Below are 24265 nucleotides of genomic sequence, written 5' to 3'. Positions count from 1 at the left end.
GTTTCTGACCACACCAGTGCCCTTATGTGTCTTCTGCCCTGTGGTGTATATTTCTGCATCTCACTGGGGCCTGCACTGATTGGTGGTCCTAGCACAGTGTCAGCATCCAAGGTGTCAAGAGTCTAAGAAAGTTCATGAAAGAGAGGATTCTTCTGGTACCAGAGTGGAAAGTATTTATGTAGGACATGCCTACCTTGGAAAACATTTTTTAATAGGATGGGTTCTGAGGGAATAATCAAAGGGTTTCCTAGCTCTAATTACTTTGCTAAAGGGAGTTGACTTAACTTTGACGTCCTCATCAATTGGTTACTTACTATGAAGGCCTGTGACAAATACCCTGGAGCTGTCTGTGAGTTTCCGCATGCCTAAAAGTTGACAAAAGGATTTTATGGAAACTTTAAACAGAATTACAGTTGTTAAACTGAAGGTGTAACTTAAGACCATTGTCTTTCTTTTTCATTTGGTTATGCTTAAGGAAATGATTCTCTTCTCTACATCAGTCTTTCCCATCTCTTTTTATGTTTTTTTTTTTAAAACAAGATATTCTTGGTTCTTTTATTTTTATTCATCGCAGTTAATTTTTGGCTATTTTATTGAAGACTGCTGATGGTACTTACAGTGTAGTAGATCTGCAACATAACCAGCGTCACTTTAGACAAGCCCAAGTACAAAGTGGCGCCGCCCACCTCCTCCTCTCCCCTCCCCCCTTCCCTTTATGAGAAGCCTCCTGACTTAAACAGAAACCCCTTTTGCTTCCAGAAGGATGCAGTTCTCCACCCACATCCACATTAGCATAAGACCCTCCTTGATGGTATCAGCCAGCCCTTGGCGCACTATATAAGCTCTACCACCCCCACACCTGGTGCTGTCCCTTTTTCAGGGCGGCCCGGGGCTGCCTGCCACTTTGAGCACAGCCTGGCAGATTTCTTTCTTTAATAAAGCTTGAATGGTACCCAGCATCTCAGCTCACTTTCTTTCACAGTGTTGAAACTCAGCAGTTAAACTTAACTCTGCTTTCTTTTCCAAGGCCAACATTTTTTTTTTTTAAATCACATTCATTTAAAGATCTTAGGAAAACATCCAGGTTTTCACTAAAGTCAATGGATGAGTTCCCCATGGCAATATCTTCAAGTAATCTAAGTAAGAATTTTAGCAGTGGCAGCATTTAAATGTGAAGAAACAGTCACAAAAGAAAACAAGACAAATACAACTTCAGTGCAAGGAAGATTAAACTGAGTGATAGTAGTAAAGATTATTTTGAATTGATAAAGATGCAGGGGAGGTCATTGTCATTCAAAATTAAAGTGTGTTTAACCAAACAATCATGCACCTTTCCTTGTGTGTCTAAGGAAGGGTCAACAGTGGTTGGGGCTTGACGTGGTAGAGGCAAAGCCCAGAACACAGGGCTGACATTAAGTTTCTTCTAACAAAGTTTGTCGACTTTGATGGATATAGAAAGAGCTCTGATACTGTTCATAAAACAAGGTAAGGAGGAGGAGTCTGCTCATCTTTAAAATATTTACTGTACAAGGGTACTTAAAAAGTTTGTGGAAAAATAGAATTAAAAGATAATATGAATCTTTCCATGAACTTTTTGAAGTTCCCTCGTATATATATTCAACTCGCACGAAGGCTGAGCTCGATGGAGCGGGATAGAGTCTGTAAGACACCAGGAGTGACTTGTGATGATGTTTGGGAGGCAATAGGCAAAGCTGGACTAAGGCTCTGACCAGTGTTCTAAGGACGTATTGGAAACCCTGGGCAGAAGCTCATGTTGAGTTAGTTTCTCTGAGATTAAGTCGTAATAAAAAATATTATAAGTTGTATATGATCAAAAGTCTAATCATGTCTTCTGCTTCGGAAACCTTCATGCCTCAATATCTTGTTTCTCCATAATCTGGTATTCGGTTACCTTCCTGCACTTATTTCCCTCTTTGCTGTTCTGCAGCCACGTGGTTGTTACCTTGCTTGGTGGACGGTCAGCTGTGTGAGGATTTGTGTGTAGCCTTTGCAGACCTTGTGCGCCTCACGCTTTGTACGAGCTCAGTAATGCTGTGTTAAGAGGCTGGTCTCGTGGGCCCACCTTTGGCTGAGGACAGGCAAAGGGATTCCCATTATGCCTAATCTAGGAGCAGGGAGAGTGTGGGTGCTGGCATGTCTTCCTCCAGGGACAAGCTCACACTGCACCGCAGTGATTGGACAGTGGGAAGCACTGAGGTGCTGGGGAGCAGGCTCGGTGGCTGATGGGAGGTTGCTGGGGCTCGCTGCATGCAGGGGCAGGCTGGACCACTATGTCATGGCTTGTGTTCAGAGAGCCCTGTGCGAAGTCCCGAGGGTGGCCCAGCCGGGTTAGAGGGATGAATGGGCAAGAGTGTCCTTGGAAGCCACTGTAAGATGCAGAGGGAAGAGCCAGCATCACTTAACTGTTGTGCTTTTATTGATGACAGTCATAATGGTAATGATGTTGACAATTAAAAAGATAATTATTTTCCTTCTTTTAGTCACATAGAAAAAATCACCACATGGCAAGACCCTAGGAAGGCGATGAATCAGCCCCTGAATCACATGAACCTCCACCCTGCCGTCACTTCCACATCAGTGCCTCAGAGGGCCATGGCAGTGTCCCAGCCAAATCTCGGTAAGCCCCAGGCTCTGACTCGGAGCTGAAGAAACAAGTGTCCAACCATGGGGCCCTGGGGCTCAAAAGCAGCTCTGCTTGTCTCTGCGACTCTCTGTGCACCCACATAGGCTTTTTCCCTCCCTCCTGGCTACCTTGCCCTCGTGCCACCTCTCCCTTCTTTCTTGGCCTCTTTGCCACCCAGTTCACGACACTGCTACCTTAGCTTTACGCTGCAGTTCTGGAACCCCCTCCAACTGCCTTAATTGGAGTTCTTTGGAAAATCACTTTAGGCCTCCTGCCTTCATCCACACAAAGGCATGTAGGGTTGGTACTTCTTTTCTGTGAATTTACTCCCTGACAACTACCTAAACTTAGAATTCTGACTTCCAATCTTTTTTCTTCCCTTTTTTTTCCAAAAATAATTGCTGCATAATGTGTGTCTGTCAGCAACCTAGGTGCTTTCATGGCTTATCTCATTAAATCCTCCCAAAAACCCTACAAAAAGCAACAGAATTCTCAGTGTATAGATGAGGAAAATTTTCCCAAGTCACACTGCTTGTGGATAGCAGAACTGGAGTTTGAATCAAGGTTAGTCCAATTTTCTTTCCCCCTTTTTTTTTTTGTGCTGACATTCTATTGATTGATTGATTGATTGCAACATAATTGATTGTACATATTGGTCCAGTTTTCAAATGCAGTTAACTATACATAATCTGCACTTTTCACTTCATTTACAATGTTTAAGTGTGATTTTAGACTTGAGAATATTTCTGCTAATTGCCTTTATTTCAAAAGAATGAAAATTGAGCCCACTGGAGATAATCAGAAGTGAGATACACACTGAGGCAACAGAACCAGCCAGCCTTTTTGGTAGCCATCCCTTCCTTCCCCTAAGGGCTGAAAATAAATGAGGACCGATTTTAAAGTTTTATAAAAGATTGTGCTGTTTTCAGATAGCATTTCCATTTAAGACCAGATATTCAGATGCTACTTTATATATGGAAGTTAATTTTAGGGAGTGAAAAGAATCTCCTGTTGGATTTTCAGGAATGAACAGGATAAAAACGGAAGCGTTATTCCTGGATACCCGTCCCTCATACTGTGGCTTAGCCAAAGTGAGTATGAACTCAAATAGACCTGAGTCAGCTTCAAGTGTCTGTTCTTCTAGGAGGTCTGAACCTGCTGTTTTAAAGCTTGCAGACATACAAAACAACCAAAAAGTGAATGACTTGGAATAACCTCTGTTGTGTTCCTTATCTCAAGGGCAGATCTAGGAAAATGGCACAGTGGTAAACCAAAGCTTCTCATGAGTCATTTGTCCCAAATATATAAAAGCTCATGCAGAAAGCAGATGGCAGTGTAGTAAAGAAACCCTGAATTAGGTGGCATTAGACTAGTTTTATGGTTCTCTACCATTTCATTTTCATTAAAAATTCTAAAAACTGATTATTAGAGTTTTAATTTTAATTTTATAATCAATCGTAATTGGACAAGATCTTTCATGGACCTGGTTAAAAAAAAATTTAAACACTTCAAAGGGGTGTTTAAAAAGTTGGTCCCCCTTCAATCCCCATTTCCTTGGTCCCTCCGTTTGTTTCCTGGAGCCAAGTGTTTCCAGTTGAGTGCGCGTGTGTGAGTTCATTCTCACTAGTGCTGACATGTTATAGCCCCTGTGTTGCACTTTGCTTTTTTTACTTCCATATCCACACATATAGAGTTGCCTCATTTTTAAAAAAACCTAAGTAATAGTCAAAGATATTGATGTGTTATAACTAATTTATTTAACTAGTTCCCATCTGAGGGATATTTAGGTTGTTACCAGTGTGTTGCGAGTACAATGTGTGAATATCCTTGGTCATGCTGTTTTGTGCCCTCTCCTTAATTATTAAAAACTGTGCAACAAGTAAGAAGTGGACAAATTAAATTAAATTAAAAGAAACTTGAATGCTTGAAACTTGAAACTGAAGGCACATGTGAGTCTGTGCGTGCACACACACACACACACACACACACTAAAAGCCCAATTGTACTAGTAAAGTATACCTAAAGAAGTTATAATCTAAACATTCTGATACAAATTTACCTGTGGGTGAATAAAATACCTTACTTTTCATATTTCTAATAAAACAGGGCAATAAATTTCTCAAGATACACATTCTGGGGTTTTTGCAAAAATATTTGAGTGTATGCCCACTGCAAAGTGTGTTGCTAGCTAACAGAGAATCACAGCTGTGTCCCAAGGATGGAAATACAACCAGGAGGCCAAGTAAGTTCCAAAGACTAGGAGATAATTTAGACTGTCACAATATGGTCCTAATAATAAATGACTTTGAATATTTAATTTCAAGCTATAGCTCTGCCTATGATTTATATTCTTTGTTATCAATCTTTAAAAATAAAAAGAACAGATCCATCTCCTCCTCCTCCTCCTTAAATCTAGAACTTTGATACTTTTCAATGGAATGTAGCTGACAAATAAGCAAACTTAAGTGATATGTCACCTTGCAATGGGAGATATTTATGTACATATGAAAATGATGTCAAACGACAGTTAATGAAATTATCAGCTGATAGTATTGGTGCCTTTTATAGGCTAATTTTATGTATTTCTAGAGGTGTGATATAGTCAGTGACGTAATTAAACACGTTCAGAAGTACATCTGTTTTTACTGGAGCTCTGTATTTTTTCTGTAGGTTAGGTGCATGGACTTGCGAGTTAGACTACCAGAATTTGAATTCAGGATCTGTAGTTACTAGCTTGGTGACCCTGTTAAGTTACTTAATTGTGCCTCAATTTCCATATATGTAGAATGGCGATTATTAATAGCATGAGGAGATTATATGAGTCTATGTTTGTAAAATGCTTAGAACTGTGCCTGACACATAATAAGCTAAAATAAGTTTTCTTCACGTTATCATTACTCTTTGTGGAAAAAAGTTTTATTTTATATTTTATTTACTATAGCATGTTATATTTTAAGACAATTTCATTGTTTATGGTAAACACTTTCAAGAAAAAAAGATTTGGGCTGGTTAAATTGCAAAGTACGTTAAATTAGGAACACTATTCATAACTTCCAGAGAGGATAGCACCCTCTGGTGGAAATGTTTCAGATCCCTGTCTCCCCAAGACACTTATGAGTAGATAACTTTTTCTAAGAGCTTTAGATGTATCCTGAAATGTGGTTCATAAATCACATTGCAAGAGGAGAGACCCATCACTTAAAGTCATGCTGGAGTTCCTGACTTTGTAAAAATGGACGATTCTTTCCGCAGATTGGCAGATTTGTTGTGTGTGTAGACTCACTGAATTTTCAGCCTCCTAAGCAAAATGAAATAGGTTCTGAAGGGGAAAATTGCTTTAACTTAAATAACCATCTCCAGCCTGGTGTGGTTTTTAACTAAAATTTTAGTTTTTGTATTTGCCAATCAAGTCGACTGTAAGGTTTTATTCAGTTTGATTCTGTCTGAGCAGACTGGTGACCTTTAAGTCTGATTCCTCAGACATAGCCAGTGAATGGAAGAAGAAAGGAAGACCTTGACGGACTTTAGATAGTGAAGGGGACAGATTACCACTTTGTGGAAGTCACATCATCTATTATAACATGGGGGGATTGGTTGACAGTTTGTTCAGAATCCTCACTTTTAAGTAACACAGTGAAGGGGAACATTACTGTACATGTGAAAGCTGATTTTTTAAATAATACAAACCAGCTAGAATTTCATATGTTTAAAGTAGATTGTTGGCATTAAGTACTATTAATACCCACTAAAAGTTTTTAAAAGAGGAATAAAAATAAAACAAACAGGGAAAAAAATAGACTGCCTTCCTAGGCCCTGTTATAGTATGTAGAACTATGGCCTGGAGAAGATGGGTCCTTAGTTACGGTGCTGATGGTGAAGTGGGCATGGGGGTGGGGACGGTTCTGTCCAGTGGTTTATGGGAAGAACTTGGAGTCAGAACTGAGTTTCTCTTGGGCTAGACACCTATTAGGTAGGTTAGTTATTTTGCCTCTCCACGTCTCATTTTCCTTATCTGTAAAATGGTGATAATGATAGTATCTACCTGATCAAGTTGTTTTGAGTATTTAGGTTGTCCATGCCTTTGTACCTAGTGTAGTAAGCCCCAGAGAAATGTGTTGTTAAAACTGTTATTGTTGGGCTGGCCCGGTGGCGCACTGCTACAGTGCGCCGCTTGGGAGTGTGGTGGCGCTCCCGCCGAGGGTTTGGATCCCACATACAGACTGGTTCCCGCTCACTGGCTGAGTGAGGTGCGGACGCAACACCGAGGGTTGCGATCCCGTTGCCGGTCCCGGTCCGGTATGGGCACGACACTGAGGGTTGTGATCCGTTGCTGGACACGAAAAAAGACAAAAAGGAAAAAAAACAAAAACAAAAAAAACCCCTGTTATTGTTAGATGGTAGCCTCGTTTTTCCTCCTTTTCTGGCCCTGCGTACTCAGGGGAAAAGGCTTTGCTGTGCTATTCTGTTCCCCTCTCAAGAAAATCCAGCCAGGGTTATTGCAGCCTCTATCATTTAGGCACTTTTGCTTACAAATTGTGAAACGAGCTGGAGTTTTACCAAAAAATAGTCTTTAACCTCAGGCAGTCACTGTGAGAGGGGGAAGAAGAGCACACTTGCAACTCAGCTCATCCGTGTGGGTCCGTCAGATCATTAGCAGAGGGACTCGATTGTGATGGGCAGCCACACTTTGGGTTGTAAATGAAGAGCATTCTCCCCTCTGCAAGTGGTGACAGTGTCCTCGGCATTCCTGCCTCTTGGCACACACATTCTGAAACCATATAGCAACTTAAAATATCTCCGTATTTTTAAATGTTTTTACCGAGAAAAAGTGGCATGTGTTTTTTTTTTTTTTTTGCCTTTTTGGTGATCATGAACCGTGGTGTGCTGGCCCCTGTCACACATTAACGGAGTTTTTTGTTGGAATGAGGCCCCGGCCTGGGGCCCCAGTATTTTCTCAGACAGTACAGGAAAAATAAAGATTGTCATAACAACCTCACCAGACTGCCGGCCTAGCCAGGTCAGAAACTTTTGGTGAAGTGCAGCCAGAGTGTATTTTCAATACTATAGGAATTTTTTAAAAAATGACACACACACACTTCCCTCTTTGAAGACGTGCCATCCACCAGCCCAGAGTCTAAGTCCTCCAGGTCTGTGTCTTGATCTGTACTTCAAATTATAAACACATGTGTGGGTTTCTTTTCTTTTTTTTTTTTTTTCAGGGCATGCTTTTCAAGACAAGACGGAAAATGTTGTCTGTGCTCAGTTAGCTACATTGGCTCGTTCTTCCCTCCAGGAAGTGTACGAAGGCACTTAACATTTTATCAAAAGCAAATTAAATGGCTAAAGGATACCCCAGCCTAGCATTGCTTCACGTGCACAGAAGGTATCCTGAAAGTTCACTGAAAGTCAGATTTATACTTAGGTATCTTCTTTTTTCCTTTTTCTAGTGTTTTTGTTTTTGTTTTTCTAATCAAACTTACATGGAGTTCATGGCTGGCACATCTGGCTACTATGATTTTTTTCCAGTTCTGATGTTCTCTCTATTTTTTGAACTTTGTGGTTTATGCAGAATAAATTAGCCTAAAGTGCACAGGCACATACACACACAAACACAAAGACAAATGAAAAAAAAATCCCATATACTTTATGAGGGAGGGTGGAGGTGGTGAGATATTGGGAGGATTGCTGAGCTGGCAAGAGTGTATTTATGGAAGGGAAGGGAGACTGGTGGCCCCAGGAAAAGGGGGAAGCATTCCTATTTAAAAAGTCTTTTTTTCTTAATTAAAAAAAGAAGGAAGAGTTTAGTAAATACCATAGAAAATCGATATTATTTTCTTAGATTTTGAGGAAGCTGTCTGTTGTCAAAATTCACTCTATGTAATCAACATTATTGAAAACTGCTTTTCTTTAGGGGTTCCACATGAAGATTCATTGTAGTTCCTTCCTTTTAAGGCTTTCAAGAAATATGTGAAATGGGGGCTGAAAAATTATTAAATCAACTGACTCAATTCCTTTTGTGTAATAAAATGGAATGTAATTGTATATAAAGAAACAAACCTTGTGTTTTCATGGGTATATTCCATTTATCTTAGTGTGGATGAATCTTTATCTAGACCAGTATTCATTCTTGATGTATTAAGATTAGGTGATAGAGACTTGTAGATTTAATTATGTAAAATTTAGAAATTTAGGTAGAAAATCTCTTATTTTATATGTACAAAGAGCCATGATGAAAAATATTTGATGCCACAATTTTCCCCAAAAAAATATTTTCTAAGTTCCAGTTCCTAAGTGGTGCGGTAGGTGAACTCTTTGGAAAGCTGTGTACAAAAAATGTACTGGTTACAGTAGCCAGTAAATAAATGAATGCCTGCAACATAAAAATATATTTATGACCCATGAAATAATGGTTATAGACTTTGTAGACACATGGAAAACTGTTCATTATAGCATTCTAATATTATACAGTAGGCAAAATTGTTTATGCTATGATTATAATTTTGTTCTTTGAAAGACTTTGCTTAGATTCTCTTTCCACACAAGACTAAGTTTCTTGAGGACAGGGACCTTGTTCTCCATCTCTGTATTTCTAGCTTCTGGCAAAGTGCATTATGCATCATAAGTGCACTATTTTGTAGAATAAATTCTTTGAGTAAATCAGTTATGTGTTTTTTAATGTTAAATGTTAATAGTGATTATAGTTAGGCCTTTGGGTTATGGGTGATTCTTCCTATTTTTTTTGTAATGTGGCTATATTTCTTTTATAATAGCCAAGAGGGGAAAAAAAAAGAAAAAAGGAGAACCACTTGGTACTTTGGGCTTTTTAAGGTGCAAGAGGAGGATGGGATGTTAGAAGAAGGCTCTAGGCCCCGTGTGTAATATCGACAAAACTCAGGAATGCTCAAGTTTTTGCAAGTGACCCAGTCAGCCTGTGGCAAACAAATTATTCACAAGTAATCTACCATCAGTTTTTCTGCAAGTGTGGTCCAGGTCTATCACTAGTTGGATCTCCTGGGGCATTTATTCAACATACATCTTCAGAATCTAGTGGTTTGTTTGCTCCCAAAAGAACTGTCCTGGGCATTGCTGAGAGGAATACTGTCTAGGCCCCACCTGGAGATTCTGTTTCAGTGGGTGAAGGGTGGGGTCTGCAAAGGAGTGCCTAGGTGACTGATCATCAGCCAGGTGTGGAAACCACACAGAATATGGAGTATTTTAGAACAGTAATTGGAGAATGCCACTATAATAAAAATACAAAAACCTACTCACCGTCCGGTCTTTCACTTACCTGAAAAGAGCTTGGAGTATGCTCACCAACTTTTTGACTGGACTGTTTGTCTGAAATACAGATTTATTGTGACGTTAGCTTTTGCCATTTTGTCACTTGATGTTAGTGCCCACGTGAGCGTCAGGTAAGTGAATACCGAAGTCCCTTTCCAATGAGTTCTGACCCCAAACATACCAAGTGAACTTCAATAACAAGGGGAAAAGTTAGGCTAGCTTTTGCCATTTTGTCACTTGATGTTAGTGCCCACGTGAGCGTCAGGTAAGTGAATACCGAAGTCCCTTTCCAATGAGTTCTGACCCCAAACATACCAAGTGAACTTCAAAAACAAGGGGAAAAGTTAGGGCTTGGGATCCAGGTTATTGAAGTGTATTGTTTAAATTCACTGGGTAAATGTATATAAGTTTGCTTTCAACTTTGCTTGCTGAGAGTGGGCCTGAGAGTCAGGCCTCTGCAGGCCTAAACCCCTGCAAAATTCCAGAGGAGCACCCCATATCCTGGAGAAGAGCAAAGTCTCTTAGGAAGGAAGTGAAGGCTAGGTCAGACTCTCTTTTAGTCCCTTCTTTGTTTGCTCTTCCTTCCTTCCCTCCTTCCTTCCCTCCATCCCTCCATCCCTCCTTCCTTCCTTCCCTTCTTCCCTCCCTCCCTCCCTCCTTTCTTTCTTCCTTGTCTAATCTCTTGACAAGTCTGTGGACCTCTGTTGAGAGTTTTAAAAATAATTTTGATAGTTTTAGTACTATCTGCTGGCTGACTTCCCAATAGTTTGCTCTCAGGAACTTCCTCGCAGTTGAGAACTTCACCCCGTTAAAGTCTGAGGCCCTGGACGGGTAATGGGATTCTGGGGTAGTGTGTCACTCATACACTTGTCCCAGACTGACAAGTGCTGAGGGACACTTTGACACTTCTCTTTGATTTCCCCTTTGGGGTCCTGGTGATGTAGCCTCTGCCTGGGTGTGATCATCACCTTCTCCACCTGAGTATCAACTGATTGATTTCTTCTCCTTTCTGGAAGTCTAAATTTATTCCCTGGGTATTTTGCAGTTGCTGGTGGTCAGGGACAGCTGTTCTTCCATGCTTTACTCTGAATAATTCTATGTGATGAAGTCATCAAAATAATACTGTAAGAGAAGCCAGGAAAACCAAAGCCTTGATAGTCTTTTCTCAATAAGTGCTGAAAAGAGAAAGTTCACCCTCTCTTCCTGGTTTAAAAATAAAAAGGAAAAAATAAGATCCTAAACATATGTGAGGCAGCAATATTCGAGAATGTTTTCCCCACCAAAGTATATAATTGCTATTTGGTCATTGTAGAAAATGCTAATCATCAGAAAAATGAGAAAATACAAAGCCACAGTAATCTTATCATTCAAAATCACCTTAGCATTTTCTCATATATTTCTCTTGTCTTTTTTCCATACTAACGTTAAAAAAAAGTTGGAAAATCCTCTACATTCTTTTTTTGTAGCCTGCTTTTTAACTTAATATGTCATAAGCATCTTTCCTTTTCAGTAAACATTTTTTTGGAGTATTTTTTGATAAGCTGTTTTATTAGAAAAGTAACACAAGAATGATGACCAGTTAGCTCACTTGGGAGAGCGTGGTGCTGATAACACCAAGGACAAGGGTTTAGATCCCCATGCCAGCCAGCTGCCAAAAAAAAAAACCAAAAACAAACAAACAAAAAAAACAAAAGGATAAGTAACACAAGAATATGGCAAAAAAATTAAACAATTTTAAAAGGGTATTCATGAAAAGTAAGTCCCCTTCCTCCCCCCCCACCCCTACCCCCTTTCTCCTCCCTTGGGAAACCACTGCCACTAGCTTCCTGAGTATTCTTCTAAAGGTATCCTACATACATGTACACCTTGGGTATATGTGTCAAGTTTTAAAAAGACATATCCTAGAGGCTTTCTAAATTAGTACTTACAGACTTACTCATTCTTTGTCAGCGGTATGTAATAGTCTACTCTATTGATGTACCGTATTTTATTTAACCGGTCTCCTGTGCTGGATATTTAGGGTTTTTCTTTTTCCCCTTGATCGTTGATTATTATTAAACAATAGTACAGTGTGCATCCTTGTACATAAATCCTTGTGCCATGTGCTGTGTATGTATAGAATAATTTTGCAGAGGTGGAATTCCTCAATCAAAGAGTATGTGCATTTAAAGTTGTAGTGGATGTTGTTCCAATTCTTTCCAAAAGCTCACACAATTTTAGACTCCTACCAATACAGTGTTTCTTTCCCTATTCCCTGGCCAATAATGTCTATTATCAAACTTTTTAGTCTTTACAATTCTAATAGATACAAATGATGTTATTGTTTTAACTTTTTTTAAGTTATGAGTGGACTTGGGCATATTTCTTTTGTTTATAAACCACTACATCATGTTAAAGGCTGCACAGTATTCCTTGTGTAAATTTATAATGCCATAATCTGTTTAACTAATTCTTTTGAGAGACATACGAGTATGAAGGGTCTTCAAAAACTTCATGGACAGAGTGCAGCCTTGTAACACCAAGGTCAAGAGTTCAGGTCCCCATACCAACCAGCTGTCCAAAAAAAGAAGAGTTCATGGAAAGATTCTTATTACCTTTTAATTCCATTTTCTACAAACTTTTTGAAGTACCCTTGATAGGTTGATTCTACTTTTCATCATTACAGATGATGTTGCAGTGCATATTCTTGTATACTCATTTTTGTGACTACCTTTAATTTCCTCATTTTTTCCAGTTTCTTTGGACTGTATATTTGTGAGTAAAATATACAAATTCCTTAAAAAATACAATTTTGACACGGTTTGCTTTTATCAAACTAAACAAGGAATTATCTAAAGATCCACTGTGTGTGGAGGGGGAATTTGGGGTTCTACTTTCTTTTTTAGAAAATGATATAAGATTGCCACAAAAAGTGTATTTTTAACCAGGCACCTCACTTTTCCACTAGCTCTGTTTTTCAGCTTCTATAACCATATGTTTTTGACTAAGCCATAAATGGAAGTTTCACTGGAAATTATTTTGCTTCCCAGTACGTGTTGTGCATTTCATTCCATATTATTTCTGTCCTTTTCTTTTTCAGTATTATATTTCTCAGACACCAGTGAAGAGTGAGTTGTGAGTTTTAAATTTTGCCAAAACTTGAATATTTGCAGAGCTGGAAAGAAATAAAGTAAAAAGAAAGAAGAAAGAAAAATTTAATGTGGCTGATTTAGTCCTGGCTCACAAGACTTTCATTTAGCTGCTTTAAAGCTCACACTTCAAATATCAAGAAAAATATTCTATTTCCTTATCAGCTGCTGTAACAACTGAATTAATTAAATGGAAGTGTCCTCTCTCCCCAGATGGAATTGGATCATGCCATTCTAACAAAACAAATGGTCAGGGCAGCTCCACACTGAAGGTTTCTGGCCGCCTTCCCTTCATCGTTTGTGTTGTTTTTCTGTTGCTACTGCCGGGGACACTGCAGACAGGGGACACTCCTCTGGACACCTCTCCTCTCGGACCCTCAACATGCTTGTTTGCTTGTGCTTCCTCTTCTCCTCTGTGTCTGCTCTGTTTTAAATGCACAGCATATTCTTCCCGCAATGTGAGGGCATCTCAGGGTCCACATTGTTAGGATAGGCTGGCTTCGGTGCGAGACATTTCTTAGCACGTGTGCTGGTGTTGCTGGCTCCTTTGCTGGCTCCTTCTCTGTCCTCCACCCTGCCCTTCTTAGCGTGCTCATTTTTCCTCCTATCACGAAGGCCAGAACGGAGCAGTGTCTTCACTCTGGCCCTGGGAAGTGAGGGCCTTTCACAGCAGGATCTGGAACTTCACAGCCAACTCCCTTGTGCCCCGGGTTCCTCCCAAGAACACCTGTTGTTTCCTCCTCTGAGAGTTTTATCCTCAGGGGCATGTTCCTTCAGAAAACCTTCCCAGTTAGTCCTGTAGGGAATTCTTTGTCCTAGGCTCTCTAGTTTTTGAAAATGAGCATTATATAAATAACGGGGTTGGGGATGGAGGTGAGGAGGCTGGGAGGAACAGTGAGTATGAGGTAACAAAATCATGTAGCACATATTACAGCTTGGATTCTGTCCCATCCACACTCCTCAGTTGTCAACCATTGTTTAATAGGGATTTCCTCAAAGATCAATAATGCACAGAACAATGGCCCATATACAACATGGTTTCTCTGGACTCTGCCAGACTGGGAATTTTCTTTTTTTTTTCTTTTTTTGTCTTTTTCCGTGTCCGGCAACGGATCGCAACCCTCAGTGTCGCCCCCGTACCGGACCGGGACTGGCAACGGGATCGTAACCCTCGGTGTTGCACCCGCGCCTCGCTCAGCCAGTGAGCGGGGAACCGGTCTGTATGTGGGATCCGAACCCTCGGCGGGAGTGCCGCTGTGCTTCCCAAGCGGCGCACTATAGCAGTGCGCCACCGGGCCGGCCCCAGACTGGGAATTTTCAATCTCCATGGAGTTTGGGGTGTGTGTAGAGAGGCTTTGTTTTTAAGTAAGTGAGTTTTTATTTTGAGATAAACTTATAGAAGAGTTTCAAGTATAGTGCAAGGAACTCTCATATGCCCCTTGTCTATAATTTACTTATAAACAAAGCCACATTTGCATATCTCTCTATCTCTGTGTGTATACACAGTATATATATTTTCTTTTTCTCTTTTATTTCTGGGGGCTGGCTGGTACAGGGATCTGAATCCTTGACTGTGGTGTTATCAGCACCGTGCTCTAACCAAGTGAGCTAAAAGTTTTTCTTTTTTTTCTGAATTGTTCAAGACGAAGTTGGAGGCACCATGCTCGTTCACCTTAAATACTTCAGATTATATTTTCTAAAAGGGCATATTCTTACATAAGCACTGTACAGGTATCAAAATCAGGAATTTTAACATTGATACATTACTGTTATCTAATACACAGTCCGTATTTGAAATGCATTCAGTGTTCCTAATAATGTCTCTTATGGCTACTTATTTTTGTTTCTGGTTCACGATCTAATTGAGGATCACGCATTGCATTTAGTTGTCCTTTCTCCTTAATCTCTTTTAACTTGGAATGATTCCTCATCCCTTCTTTTTCTAGACCTTGACATTTTTGAAGAGTATAGGCCAGTTATTTTGTAGACTGTTTTTAAATTTGATTTGTTTTGTGTTTCCTCATGATTTAGATTTAGGTTGTACATTTTTGGCAGGAATGACACAGAAGTGATGTGTCCTTCCCATTGCATCCTATCAGGAACCATGTGATGTTGATTTGTCCCAGTGTTGGTGATGTTAGCTTTTTGGTTAAGGTCGTTTCTCTGGAAGGTGGGGTTAGAGGCCAGTTTGCTTGGTCAAATGGCTCCTCTAATGAATATGTTCAGTAAAGATGAGATATGAGGAAAAGGTTTTTGGTCTACCAGGTCTCTATAAGATGTGACGTGACCCAAGGTCATGTAAATCCTTCCCAATGGGAGACTAGCAAATGACCATTTTCAACCTGCTCAGTTAAGCTTTTCAGAACATTATTTATTCATATCTTTGTATAATATAAATACCTGTGTAGCTACATACACAAATACGTAGTTTTAAAAATGAAACTGTGATGCTTCCATCGTGTATTTCCTGCTCTTGCCTCTTACAAAATACACAATTCAGAAGGATAAAAATAAATAACTGAGTTAAGCTGTGGTTAAGAAAGACTGTGGCTAAGAAATAATAAAGCCAGAGAGAAAAATGCATCCCATGGGACCCTGTGTGGTTGCTAGAGGTGCCTGCAGATTTGACTGTGAGATTCCTGGGGGCTCTTGCAAAGAGGGTGATAGCTTGTAGAGGTCAGATCATTCATGAGAAATGTAGTTTTTCCAAGTATAGATACCTCAGAGACAGTTCACCTGTAATTCCCCATAAGTCATTTAGAGACTGTGATCTAGGGGGCAATGTCCTCAAAATATATCCTGACAGTGAATACTAGGAGTTTTAGGGGGAGGTTTTCTGTAACCTTCCTAGATACTGGGCGATCTCAGAGCACCAGCTAGTAATCACAAATGACCAAAACAAGTGTATACCACATACTCAGTTTGATTCAAGGGTAACATTTAGAAAATCTAGAGCTGTAGTATTTTTGGTTGTGTGTAGTTTTGGGATTGTCCCCCCATTTTTGAGATAGGAACCCATTTATAAATAAAATTAAGAGCTACAGGCTGTTGTTTTATTTTCCTTGAGACCAGAATCTCCTTCTGTAAGTGTTTAAAAGCAGAGCTGCTTTGGTTTCTACCTCCCTCCACCTCTGCCTTGAACTCTATTCCTTCCCTCCCCAAAGATGACCCTGAACCACTTCTTAGGGCGGAGAGACACTGATTCCAGGGACTGGCTCTTTCCTTCATGCTGCACAGTGTACCCTCAGAACTTCACCTCTGGATTTCTTCAGAATTTTCTATTTTACCATAATGTATGAAACAATCTGACAGTTTCCCACATAGACCAAGCAGTGTACTGGGAGATTTCTGTCATTCTGGAGTAGAGGCCAACCACAGTGTTCACCACAGCCATCAAGGCCTCAGGGGACCTGGTCCCTGCCCCTTACCCTCTGCTCCTCAGCCATGTAGGCCGTTCTGTTTTTGCACTAGTACTCCATGCCCACAGTTCCTACCTTAGGACCTTTGCACTTTCTGTCTCTTGGCCTAAAATGGTCCCCACCCCTGATTTCTACATTTCATTCAGTATTTTTTAGATCACAAATCACCTCTTCAGAGAGGCCTTCCTTAACTTTTCTGTGCTTACAACTAAAATTATACTATATATTTGCTATTGCCTGTCTCCTCACTAGACTGTAATTTTTTGAGGGGCAGGGACCTTGCTGTCTTGTTCATCACTGTATTTCTAGCATCTACAGACAGTGGGGATAAATAGATGAACTGTAGGCCACTGAAAAGAAAAAAGTCATCCAAACACCACCACTGTTAATTCTTTCGTTCCAATTTTAGTATATGTGCTGCCGAAGCGAGCACCTGTTAATTTTGATACTTTCTTATTTCAAAGGTAGTTAACTTGAAGGGGGGCGGGGTCACTAGAAATCCTGTAAGATCTAGGGGTATAGTCCTCAGTGAAACGTGTATGTGTATAGATTCCTCAAATTTGGTGTATAATTTTACAGATTTCCTAGTCCTGCTACCCAGGTTAAATTCTTGTTTTGTATTTTTCCTGAGTGGGCCTGACCCAATGTGAAACACCTGCATCACACTATTATCTTGGCTAATTTGATTGCTGAAAAATGGCTCTTTCATTAATTTTGCGTTTCCTTGTGAGGCTGATAATTTTCCATGTTTGATAACTAGTTGCATGTTCTCCTTCACAAATCAGGTAAGTCCTTTGACTGTCTCTTAGAGTCTTAGTGTCTGTTGTATGATCTCTTTAAATAATAAAGATGATTACAAAAATGGCATGTTATAAAAAGAAAATAGGTTAGAAACTAGCCGCTCATGCTGGTGACATTTTCTCCATGCCTTGTGGAACACAGCTGTAGATCCATTTTCTGTTATTTAGCTTGAGTTGCCATACTTTGCACCTGGAGTAGTTTTAAAATCATTCAGGAAAGCTAACCAATAAAAAGCTACAATAAACTCTCTCCTGACTAATGAAAATAAATGCATGAATCAGAGTTTCCATTTCCTGCTGGGATAAAAGTATACCTATTGTCTGAAGATAATAAAAGTTTTAGATATGTTGCTATTGCCCAGCCATGGAATTAAATTCAAATCACAAGGATAACTGTGAACCAGCAAAGTGAAGCACCCAATTTCCTCTTTTTCCCAAGCTAGGTCATTGTTTGCCTAAATTCACTAGCTCCATAGATGTGCTTCCTGCCACAGGCCGCTTTTGGTAAATCTCAAGCTATCCCAGCAATCAGATGGAATCAGAGCAGCACATTCTGATGCTGTTTTTGGTGGAAGAAGGATGATTTCTTTATAGGAAAAGGATCCAGAAGAAATCAACATGCCAGAAAGATGTGATTTTTTAAATAATAGACTTTTCTGGATATATTATAATGAAGAGAACTGATGTCTAAATCCTTTAAATGCTAGTAAAATGTACATTTTGGGTAATGCATTTACTAGGAAAACATAAAAACAACTGTTACAGGCGTTTTAATCCTTACACCTAGGAGAGCACAGTGGCCCAAATATTTGCACACTGGTTTGCGGACTGCGTTACTGTTTGGACGGGCAGACAGGATAACAAGTAGGAAAATGAGTTCCTGGTGCTAAAATTCAGGGTTTCCTGTAAAGTAAATGCAGCTTGGGTTGCACGTCTAAAACTAGAAGGGCTTGGGGCATCTGGAAAACCAAAGGCCCATCTGTCAAATTTTGGGGCACCTGGAAGTGGTTTTAAGGCTTGAAACAGTCAAGCTGGAAGGTGTGGATGAATGTACACGTACCCCAGAGCTCTGTGCCTTATCAGCCGAGCCGGCTGAGAAATTCCCTTGCAGTTATTCTCACCCGGAACTGGAATAAAGGGCTCAGTGTGAAGTTGGGATAGTGCAACTTCTTGGTTTAATACTTTACAGATTTTTGGAACCAAATGCGCCCCGAAGTGAAAAGCTGCTTTTTTTTTTGCTGACCTTGTTGGATGGTTAATACTGTTTCTGGGAAATAAGAGAAACAAGCGGCTCATTGTTGGCAGGAGCTGAGAGACACACAAGGAGGGCGAGAGACGCGTCTGCAGGAACCCCCCCCCCCCCCCCCCCCCCCCCCCCGCCATTGTATCGTGACTGAGTCAAGGCTGGACTGTGGCTGGGTTTTTCTTTCTACCTCTGTAGACATGTGTTTTCCATCAGACAGGGCTGCGTGACACTGATGTCGGCTGGTTCACAGGAGTTAAGCCATGGACGGCCCATAAACAGAGGAAAAGACACACAGCTGCACCCAGACACCCTTGATGCTGAAATATTTTTTAATGCTTGGTGTGGCTGGGTCTGCACATAAGGCAGAAACGATTTATACCTGTATGCTTTAGCTTCCTCCATCAGCGTGCCATGACTCCCCGAAAGCCGTCATGGCCAGAAGGCCTGAAGGCAGCACCTCACCTTCCCGGACAGACCTTCCTGAATTATGAAATGTAAACAAAGTGTATACCATTTTCTGTAAAAGCAGATGACACAGACAGGGTGTCATCAAAACATGTGGTTCATGTTGATTTCATCATTTTAAAGTAAGTCCATTAAATTAGTCTGTATTAGACTTTTTCATGAAACAAGGGAAAGGAAACAGATTTAATGTAGCAGATATTTTGTGATTACTGAGGGTGCATAGGACAGGGCAGTGACTGGTGATTGGTGATTGGTGCAGCAGGCACCAGCATGGCATCCTAGCATACTCTCTGGGCTTCTTAGGTTTGTCACAGTCTATGTGTATGATTTGTGCTGAGTCTCTTAATCTTCTAAGTTTCTTTATCTCTAAAGTAAGTGAATTAGTCTAAATCATGGGTTTTAAAGTGAATCCCAAGGTCCCAAATGAGACTCTCAGGGGGATGTGTGCAGAAGTTAAGCTTAGTGTTCAGTCTCCAAAAGCCGTGCCTGTTCAACATATTTTAAAAATTTGTTTAAAATTTCAACATGACAGTTGAGAAATGCCTATAGGAAAAGCAGAGTGAAAGCAAGACCAAGAGAATTTAAAGATGCCAGGCAAAGGGGCTGGCATTTAAATGCTCACTTCCCTGCTGGCACCAGCACAGGCCCCAGCCAGCTGTTGAATGAACCCCTTGACATAAGGGTTGCCTGTGCTTCAAGCCGTATATTGGGCTCTGGAGAAAGATCTTACTACTAAAGGAACATTTGAGGACCACTGGTCTATATGGACTTAGGCCCCTTCCAGCCCGAACTTCTATGGTGATAGCATGAAGTAGGGTAAATACATGGCCTCCACCTGTAATGAGCGTTGTGAAGAAAGCAGTAAATTTGTAAACCATTAATGATAAAACAGAGCAAAATGAAATGGGTACTAAGCAGGGGCCTGTGCTCTGGAAGTAAAGAAGCAGCAACTAGAATCTAGTAGTCATTAAATATTCACTTATAAAACTGCGGGGCTAATGGTTAAAATGCATCCTATGAGAAACAGAGTTGTGAATGTGTTGTGTGTTGGAGGTGGGGGAGATTTCCAGTTTGTTCTGAGTTTTCTTCTTGATCATTTTTCTTTTAAATGAAAAAAATGCCTATGGTGATCATCTTCCTATAAATGCAACTGGTATTTTGTTACCAATTTCTGATCATAGCCCTGAAGCTTAGTTCAGGGAGAATGTATTTAGTGCCTCCTTGGTATATCCGTCAGTTGTATTTGAAAGGCACTAAAATTATTTTTGTTCTGTTTTTGTAATGAAGGAAGATCCGAATTGTTGTGGTTGGTTCTGAGGGGCCAGGGAGACTTGGCTCCTTCTCAGGCCTTCTTTATATAGGACACAAATCGAGCCCTTAGGAAGAAGAGTTTAAATCACAGAAAGAGACTAGTTCACTGTTTGTTAAAAAAGTTCACTTCGGGTATATAGCTCAAACAGGAGTCCAACAGGAAAGACTTTCTTGACTTTCACACTTCACCAAAGTGCATGTTTATGGGTGATATAAAACAGTGTCGTAAATAGTGTTTGATTTCCTTAAGAAGTTAAAGAGTAAGTGGGTATGTAATAATCCTGCTCTGATTATCAAGTCAAGTAACATGGGTACAAAAGGAGCACACCATCTGGTTATAAGCCAGGAGGACACACTGACAGCTAATCTGGATTCCCTGAACTTCGTTCTAAATATTGAGTGATTACCTTATATTAGTTATACCTGGTTCTCTCTTTTTTTTTTTTTTTTTTTCCTTTTTGTCTTTTTTACTGACCGGTAACGGGATCGCAACCTTCGGTGTCGTTCCCGTACCGGGGACCGGCAACGGGATCGCAACCCTCGGTGTCGCGCCCGCACCGCGCTCAGCCAGTGAGCGGGAACCGGTCTCCACATGGGATCCGAACCCTCGGCAGGAGCGCCACTGCGCTCCCAAGCGGCGCACTCTCCAGTGCGCCACTGGGCCGGCGCTACCTGGTTCTCTTTTTAAGAGAACACATTAGGGTGGAGATATGGGACATATTGGGTTCTGCTACCATGAGTTAGTCCTAGGGCCATGGACAGTCACAGACCTAGGGTGACAAACCATCCCATTTGCCTGGGACTTTCCCAGAGTTAGCACTGAAAGTCCTGTGTCCTGGGAAACCCGTCAGTCCCAGGCAAACCAGGACAATAGGTCACCCTCTTAGACACACTGTTTCAGCATTCATAGAGAGAGGACAGAGAATGAATTTATTGTAAAATAAAGCTTTTGATTCTAACAGTCCACATTTCAGTATCTGATGCAATTTATAAAACTTATTAGCTGAACATTAAGCTGAATTTAAACAAGCACCTGTTCTGAGGAGGAAGTTTCCCAGACCCCAAATCAAGTGTATTACCCAGTCTGTGTATTTGAGTGTTATATATTTACTTATTTTGAGGAATCTGCATTGAGGTTTTCAAAACAGTAAGTCAGCTTCTTCCTCTCAAGGGATGTTAGAAGGGTTATTTCGAGCGGTTAATGATGTGTTATCACAGAAGCAAGTAGAAAAAAAAAATCCTAAAAGATGATTTTGACTATTTGGAATGAAAGTTAATTTAACCAGATTTTGCTCACCATCTGTAAAAACTGATATACAAATTAAACCATATTTAAGATTTTTCCGTTAAATCAACATTTGCTTATGGAGCACTTCAGCAGATATTCTAGCAGTCTTTTATAACCCTTGCTTTCCCTGTATTTTGTTTTGCTGTTTTTTCTTTGTAATTGAACAGCAGTCCCTCATTCTAGGCACAGGAAATCACTTTGTTCTATATCCATTGGCTGCTGTTTTCTCTTCCCTGGCTCTGTGTCCTAAGCAGTTGCCTAATTAATTTTGAAGAGCTGAGCACATAATACCTTAATAAATATTAATTCATATTTAGTTCAGCTCATCATTCAATACTCTGCCAGGACGTTTGCTCAGTTGCAGTGGACCAGTATTTCTTGGTATTCCTACTCAGGAGAACACCAGTCTTGTCAGTTTAAGTGCTGCATTTATAATTCCCTCTTGGAAAGTCTCAGTGCCCATTAGTATGTTAAGGGCCCTGAGAAATCCTGCAACGAAATAAATTATTTTAACTTTATTTATCCCAACATTACCCAATCTTATTTGATCATGGAACGCTAATGGAAGCAATTTTTAAAAAGTTTTTTTTAGCTTACTATCTATTTACTGCTATGGTGCACATTATAGATCATATTTTTGAATATTATATTCATTTTTATATACTCTATAAAAACTAATTAATAATGATTATTGAAGAGACAGAGCCCAGCATAGTTCCTGGTATTCACTGGGCACATTGTTAGAGAGAGAGAGAGAGAGAGAGAGAGAGAGTGTGTGTGTATGTATGAGTACATATACATATACACTATGTACCCAGTAAATACTCTATTTTTTTGAACAGTTTTAGATTTATAGAAAAATTGAGTAGAATTTTTGTACAAACCCCCACCCAGTTTCCCTTATTATTAGCATCGTAAATTAGCATGCTGCATTTGTTATAATTAATGAACCAATATTGATTTATTATTATTAACTAAAATTCATACTCTATTCAGATTTCCTTAGTTTTCACCTAATGTCCTTTTCTGTGCCAGGGTCCCATACAGAATACCACATTATCTTTACTTGTCATGCCCCCTTGGCTGTGACAGTTTCTTAGACTTTCCTTGTTTTTGATGACCTTCATAGTTTTGAGGAGTACTGCTTAGTTAGGTATTTTATAAGATTCCCTGTATTGGAATTTGTCTGATATTTTTCTCATGATTAGATTGGAGTTAGGGTTTTGGGAGGAGGACGATGGAAATCAAGTGCCATTTTCCTCACATCATATCAGGGGCACATGTTATCATCTTGACCAGTCGCTGTTAATGTTGACCTCACCAGTCGCTGTTAATGTTGACCTCAATCACCTGGCTAATCACCAAGGTAAAGTTACCCCCACCCCGCCCCCAGGACATGTTCTTTGGTGTGAACTCACTATTCTAACGTATGCTTCTACCTTTGAGGATGGTGTATCTACATAAATTATGTGGAATTCTTCTGTATGAGAGATTTGTCTCTTCTTCCCCCATTTATTTATTTATTCAATTATTTGTTAATATGAGTATGGACTCATGGATATTGTGTTTATTAAACTAATGAACCATAGTCAGGAACATGTGAAACTCTATTACTGATAGAACTACCATTAAAGAGTAGGTGCAGGGAGAGGACAAAGTCACGGAGGCTTAGAGAAACCATGCACTTAAATGACATTGGGCCTCCTCCGTGTTGACAAAACCATGTTTCTAAAAGCTCAGTTCCAAGTGCCAAGGAGAGCAGCTGAGTGTAGAGGCGATGACCCCAGCACTGGCCTTGCTCTTCACCCTGAGTCAGCGGCGAGGATTTGAAGGGAATAAAGTCATTTCTATGTCTTCCTAGGGTTAGTTAGGTGTGACTTCTAGTCGTGGGGGCTCCGGTTGTCAGCTCCGTGATCTACTCAGCGCCAGTCCCCCTGAGGCCTGTGATGGTTTTTGTAGTTGAGCCTAACCTATAGTTTTGTTTCTTCACTTGGCATTGTGTGTGTGTATGTGTGTGTGTGTGTAACTGAAACCTATTTTTGAAATGAGGGAAGCAAGCCCAGGACACAGAAGAGCAATCCACTGAACCTGCTCAGGCCAGAAGGACGTTGGTCGAACATTCCAGGAGGTGCGCCTGGTCGTCTCTCACTCCCTGGCCTGCCTCCCCTGCAATTCCTGGCTAGGGGCAGTGGCCGAAAGCTCTTTCTCTATGAGCTGTCACTCTGTCCTGGTGCTGCGACAGGCGGAAGGTCAGGAGGTCTTTACCTTTTCCAAACGACGTATGGGCTCAGCACTGAGTCCGGGGACCTTCCAGGCCTTGAGCTTACTCTTAGGACTTTGTAGAAGTGACCAAGTGTGTTTGCTGGAAGGGGACAGAGGGTGCATGAGCATGCGTTGCCCTGGACAGCGCTTACCAGAGGCTCACATCCAGCAGGGTAACCCTCGCCCTCACCCCGTCCCCATGCTCACTGTTTGCTTCATCAAGGTCTCAGTCATGGAATCAGAAGGGGGTTGTATCTCAGATGCTGTGGGGTTTGTTTTTCTTGGTGTTTTCTTTTATAAGAATAATACCAATTAAATGTTTCTGCTCCCGTATCTGCAGAGCACGGTTTTATCAATTTTCAAACACAGGAGAGAAAGCCAATTCCAAAAAAAAAAAAAAAAAAAAAAAAAAAAAAAAAAA

The 24265-nt window shown here is 40.5% G+C and overlaps 1 protein-coding gene across 1 annotated transcript in view; it reads left to right on the top strand.

The window, feature by feature from the left end:
* WWTR1 (WW domain containing transcription regulator 1) overlaps window positions 1–24265 on the top strand; it is a 124571-nt gene that overhangs the window by 72961 nt on the left and 27345 nt on the right. Inside the window, exon 4 of the mRNA XM_008583253.1 lies at window positions 2502–2638. Within this exon, the coding sequence (XP_008581475.1) occupies window positions 2502–2638 (137 nt within the window). The remainder of the gene's footprint in view (window positions 1–2501; window positions 2639–24265) is intronic.

The sequence above is a fragment of the Galeopterus variegatus genome, unplaced genomic scaffold (genome assembly GCF_000696425.1).
Source record: "Galeopterus variegatus unplaced genomic scaffold, G_variegatus-3.0.2 Scaffold2870, whole genome shotgun sequence".
Taxonomy (NCBI): domain Eukaryota; kingdom Metazoa; phylum Chordata; class Mammalia; order Dermoptera; family Cynocephalidae; genus Galeopterus; species Galeopterus variegatus.
The sequence above is the reverse complement of the archived record's forward strand: the minus strand, read 5'-3'. Positions and strand labels throughout refer to the sequence as shown.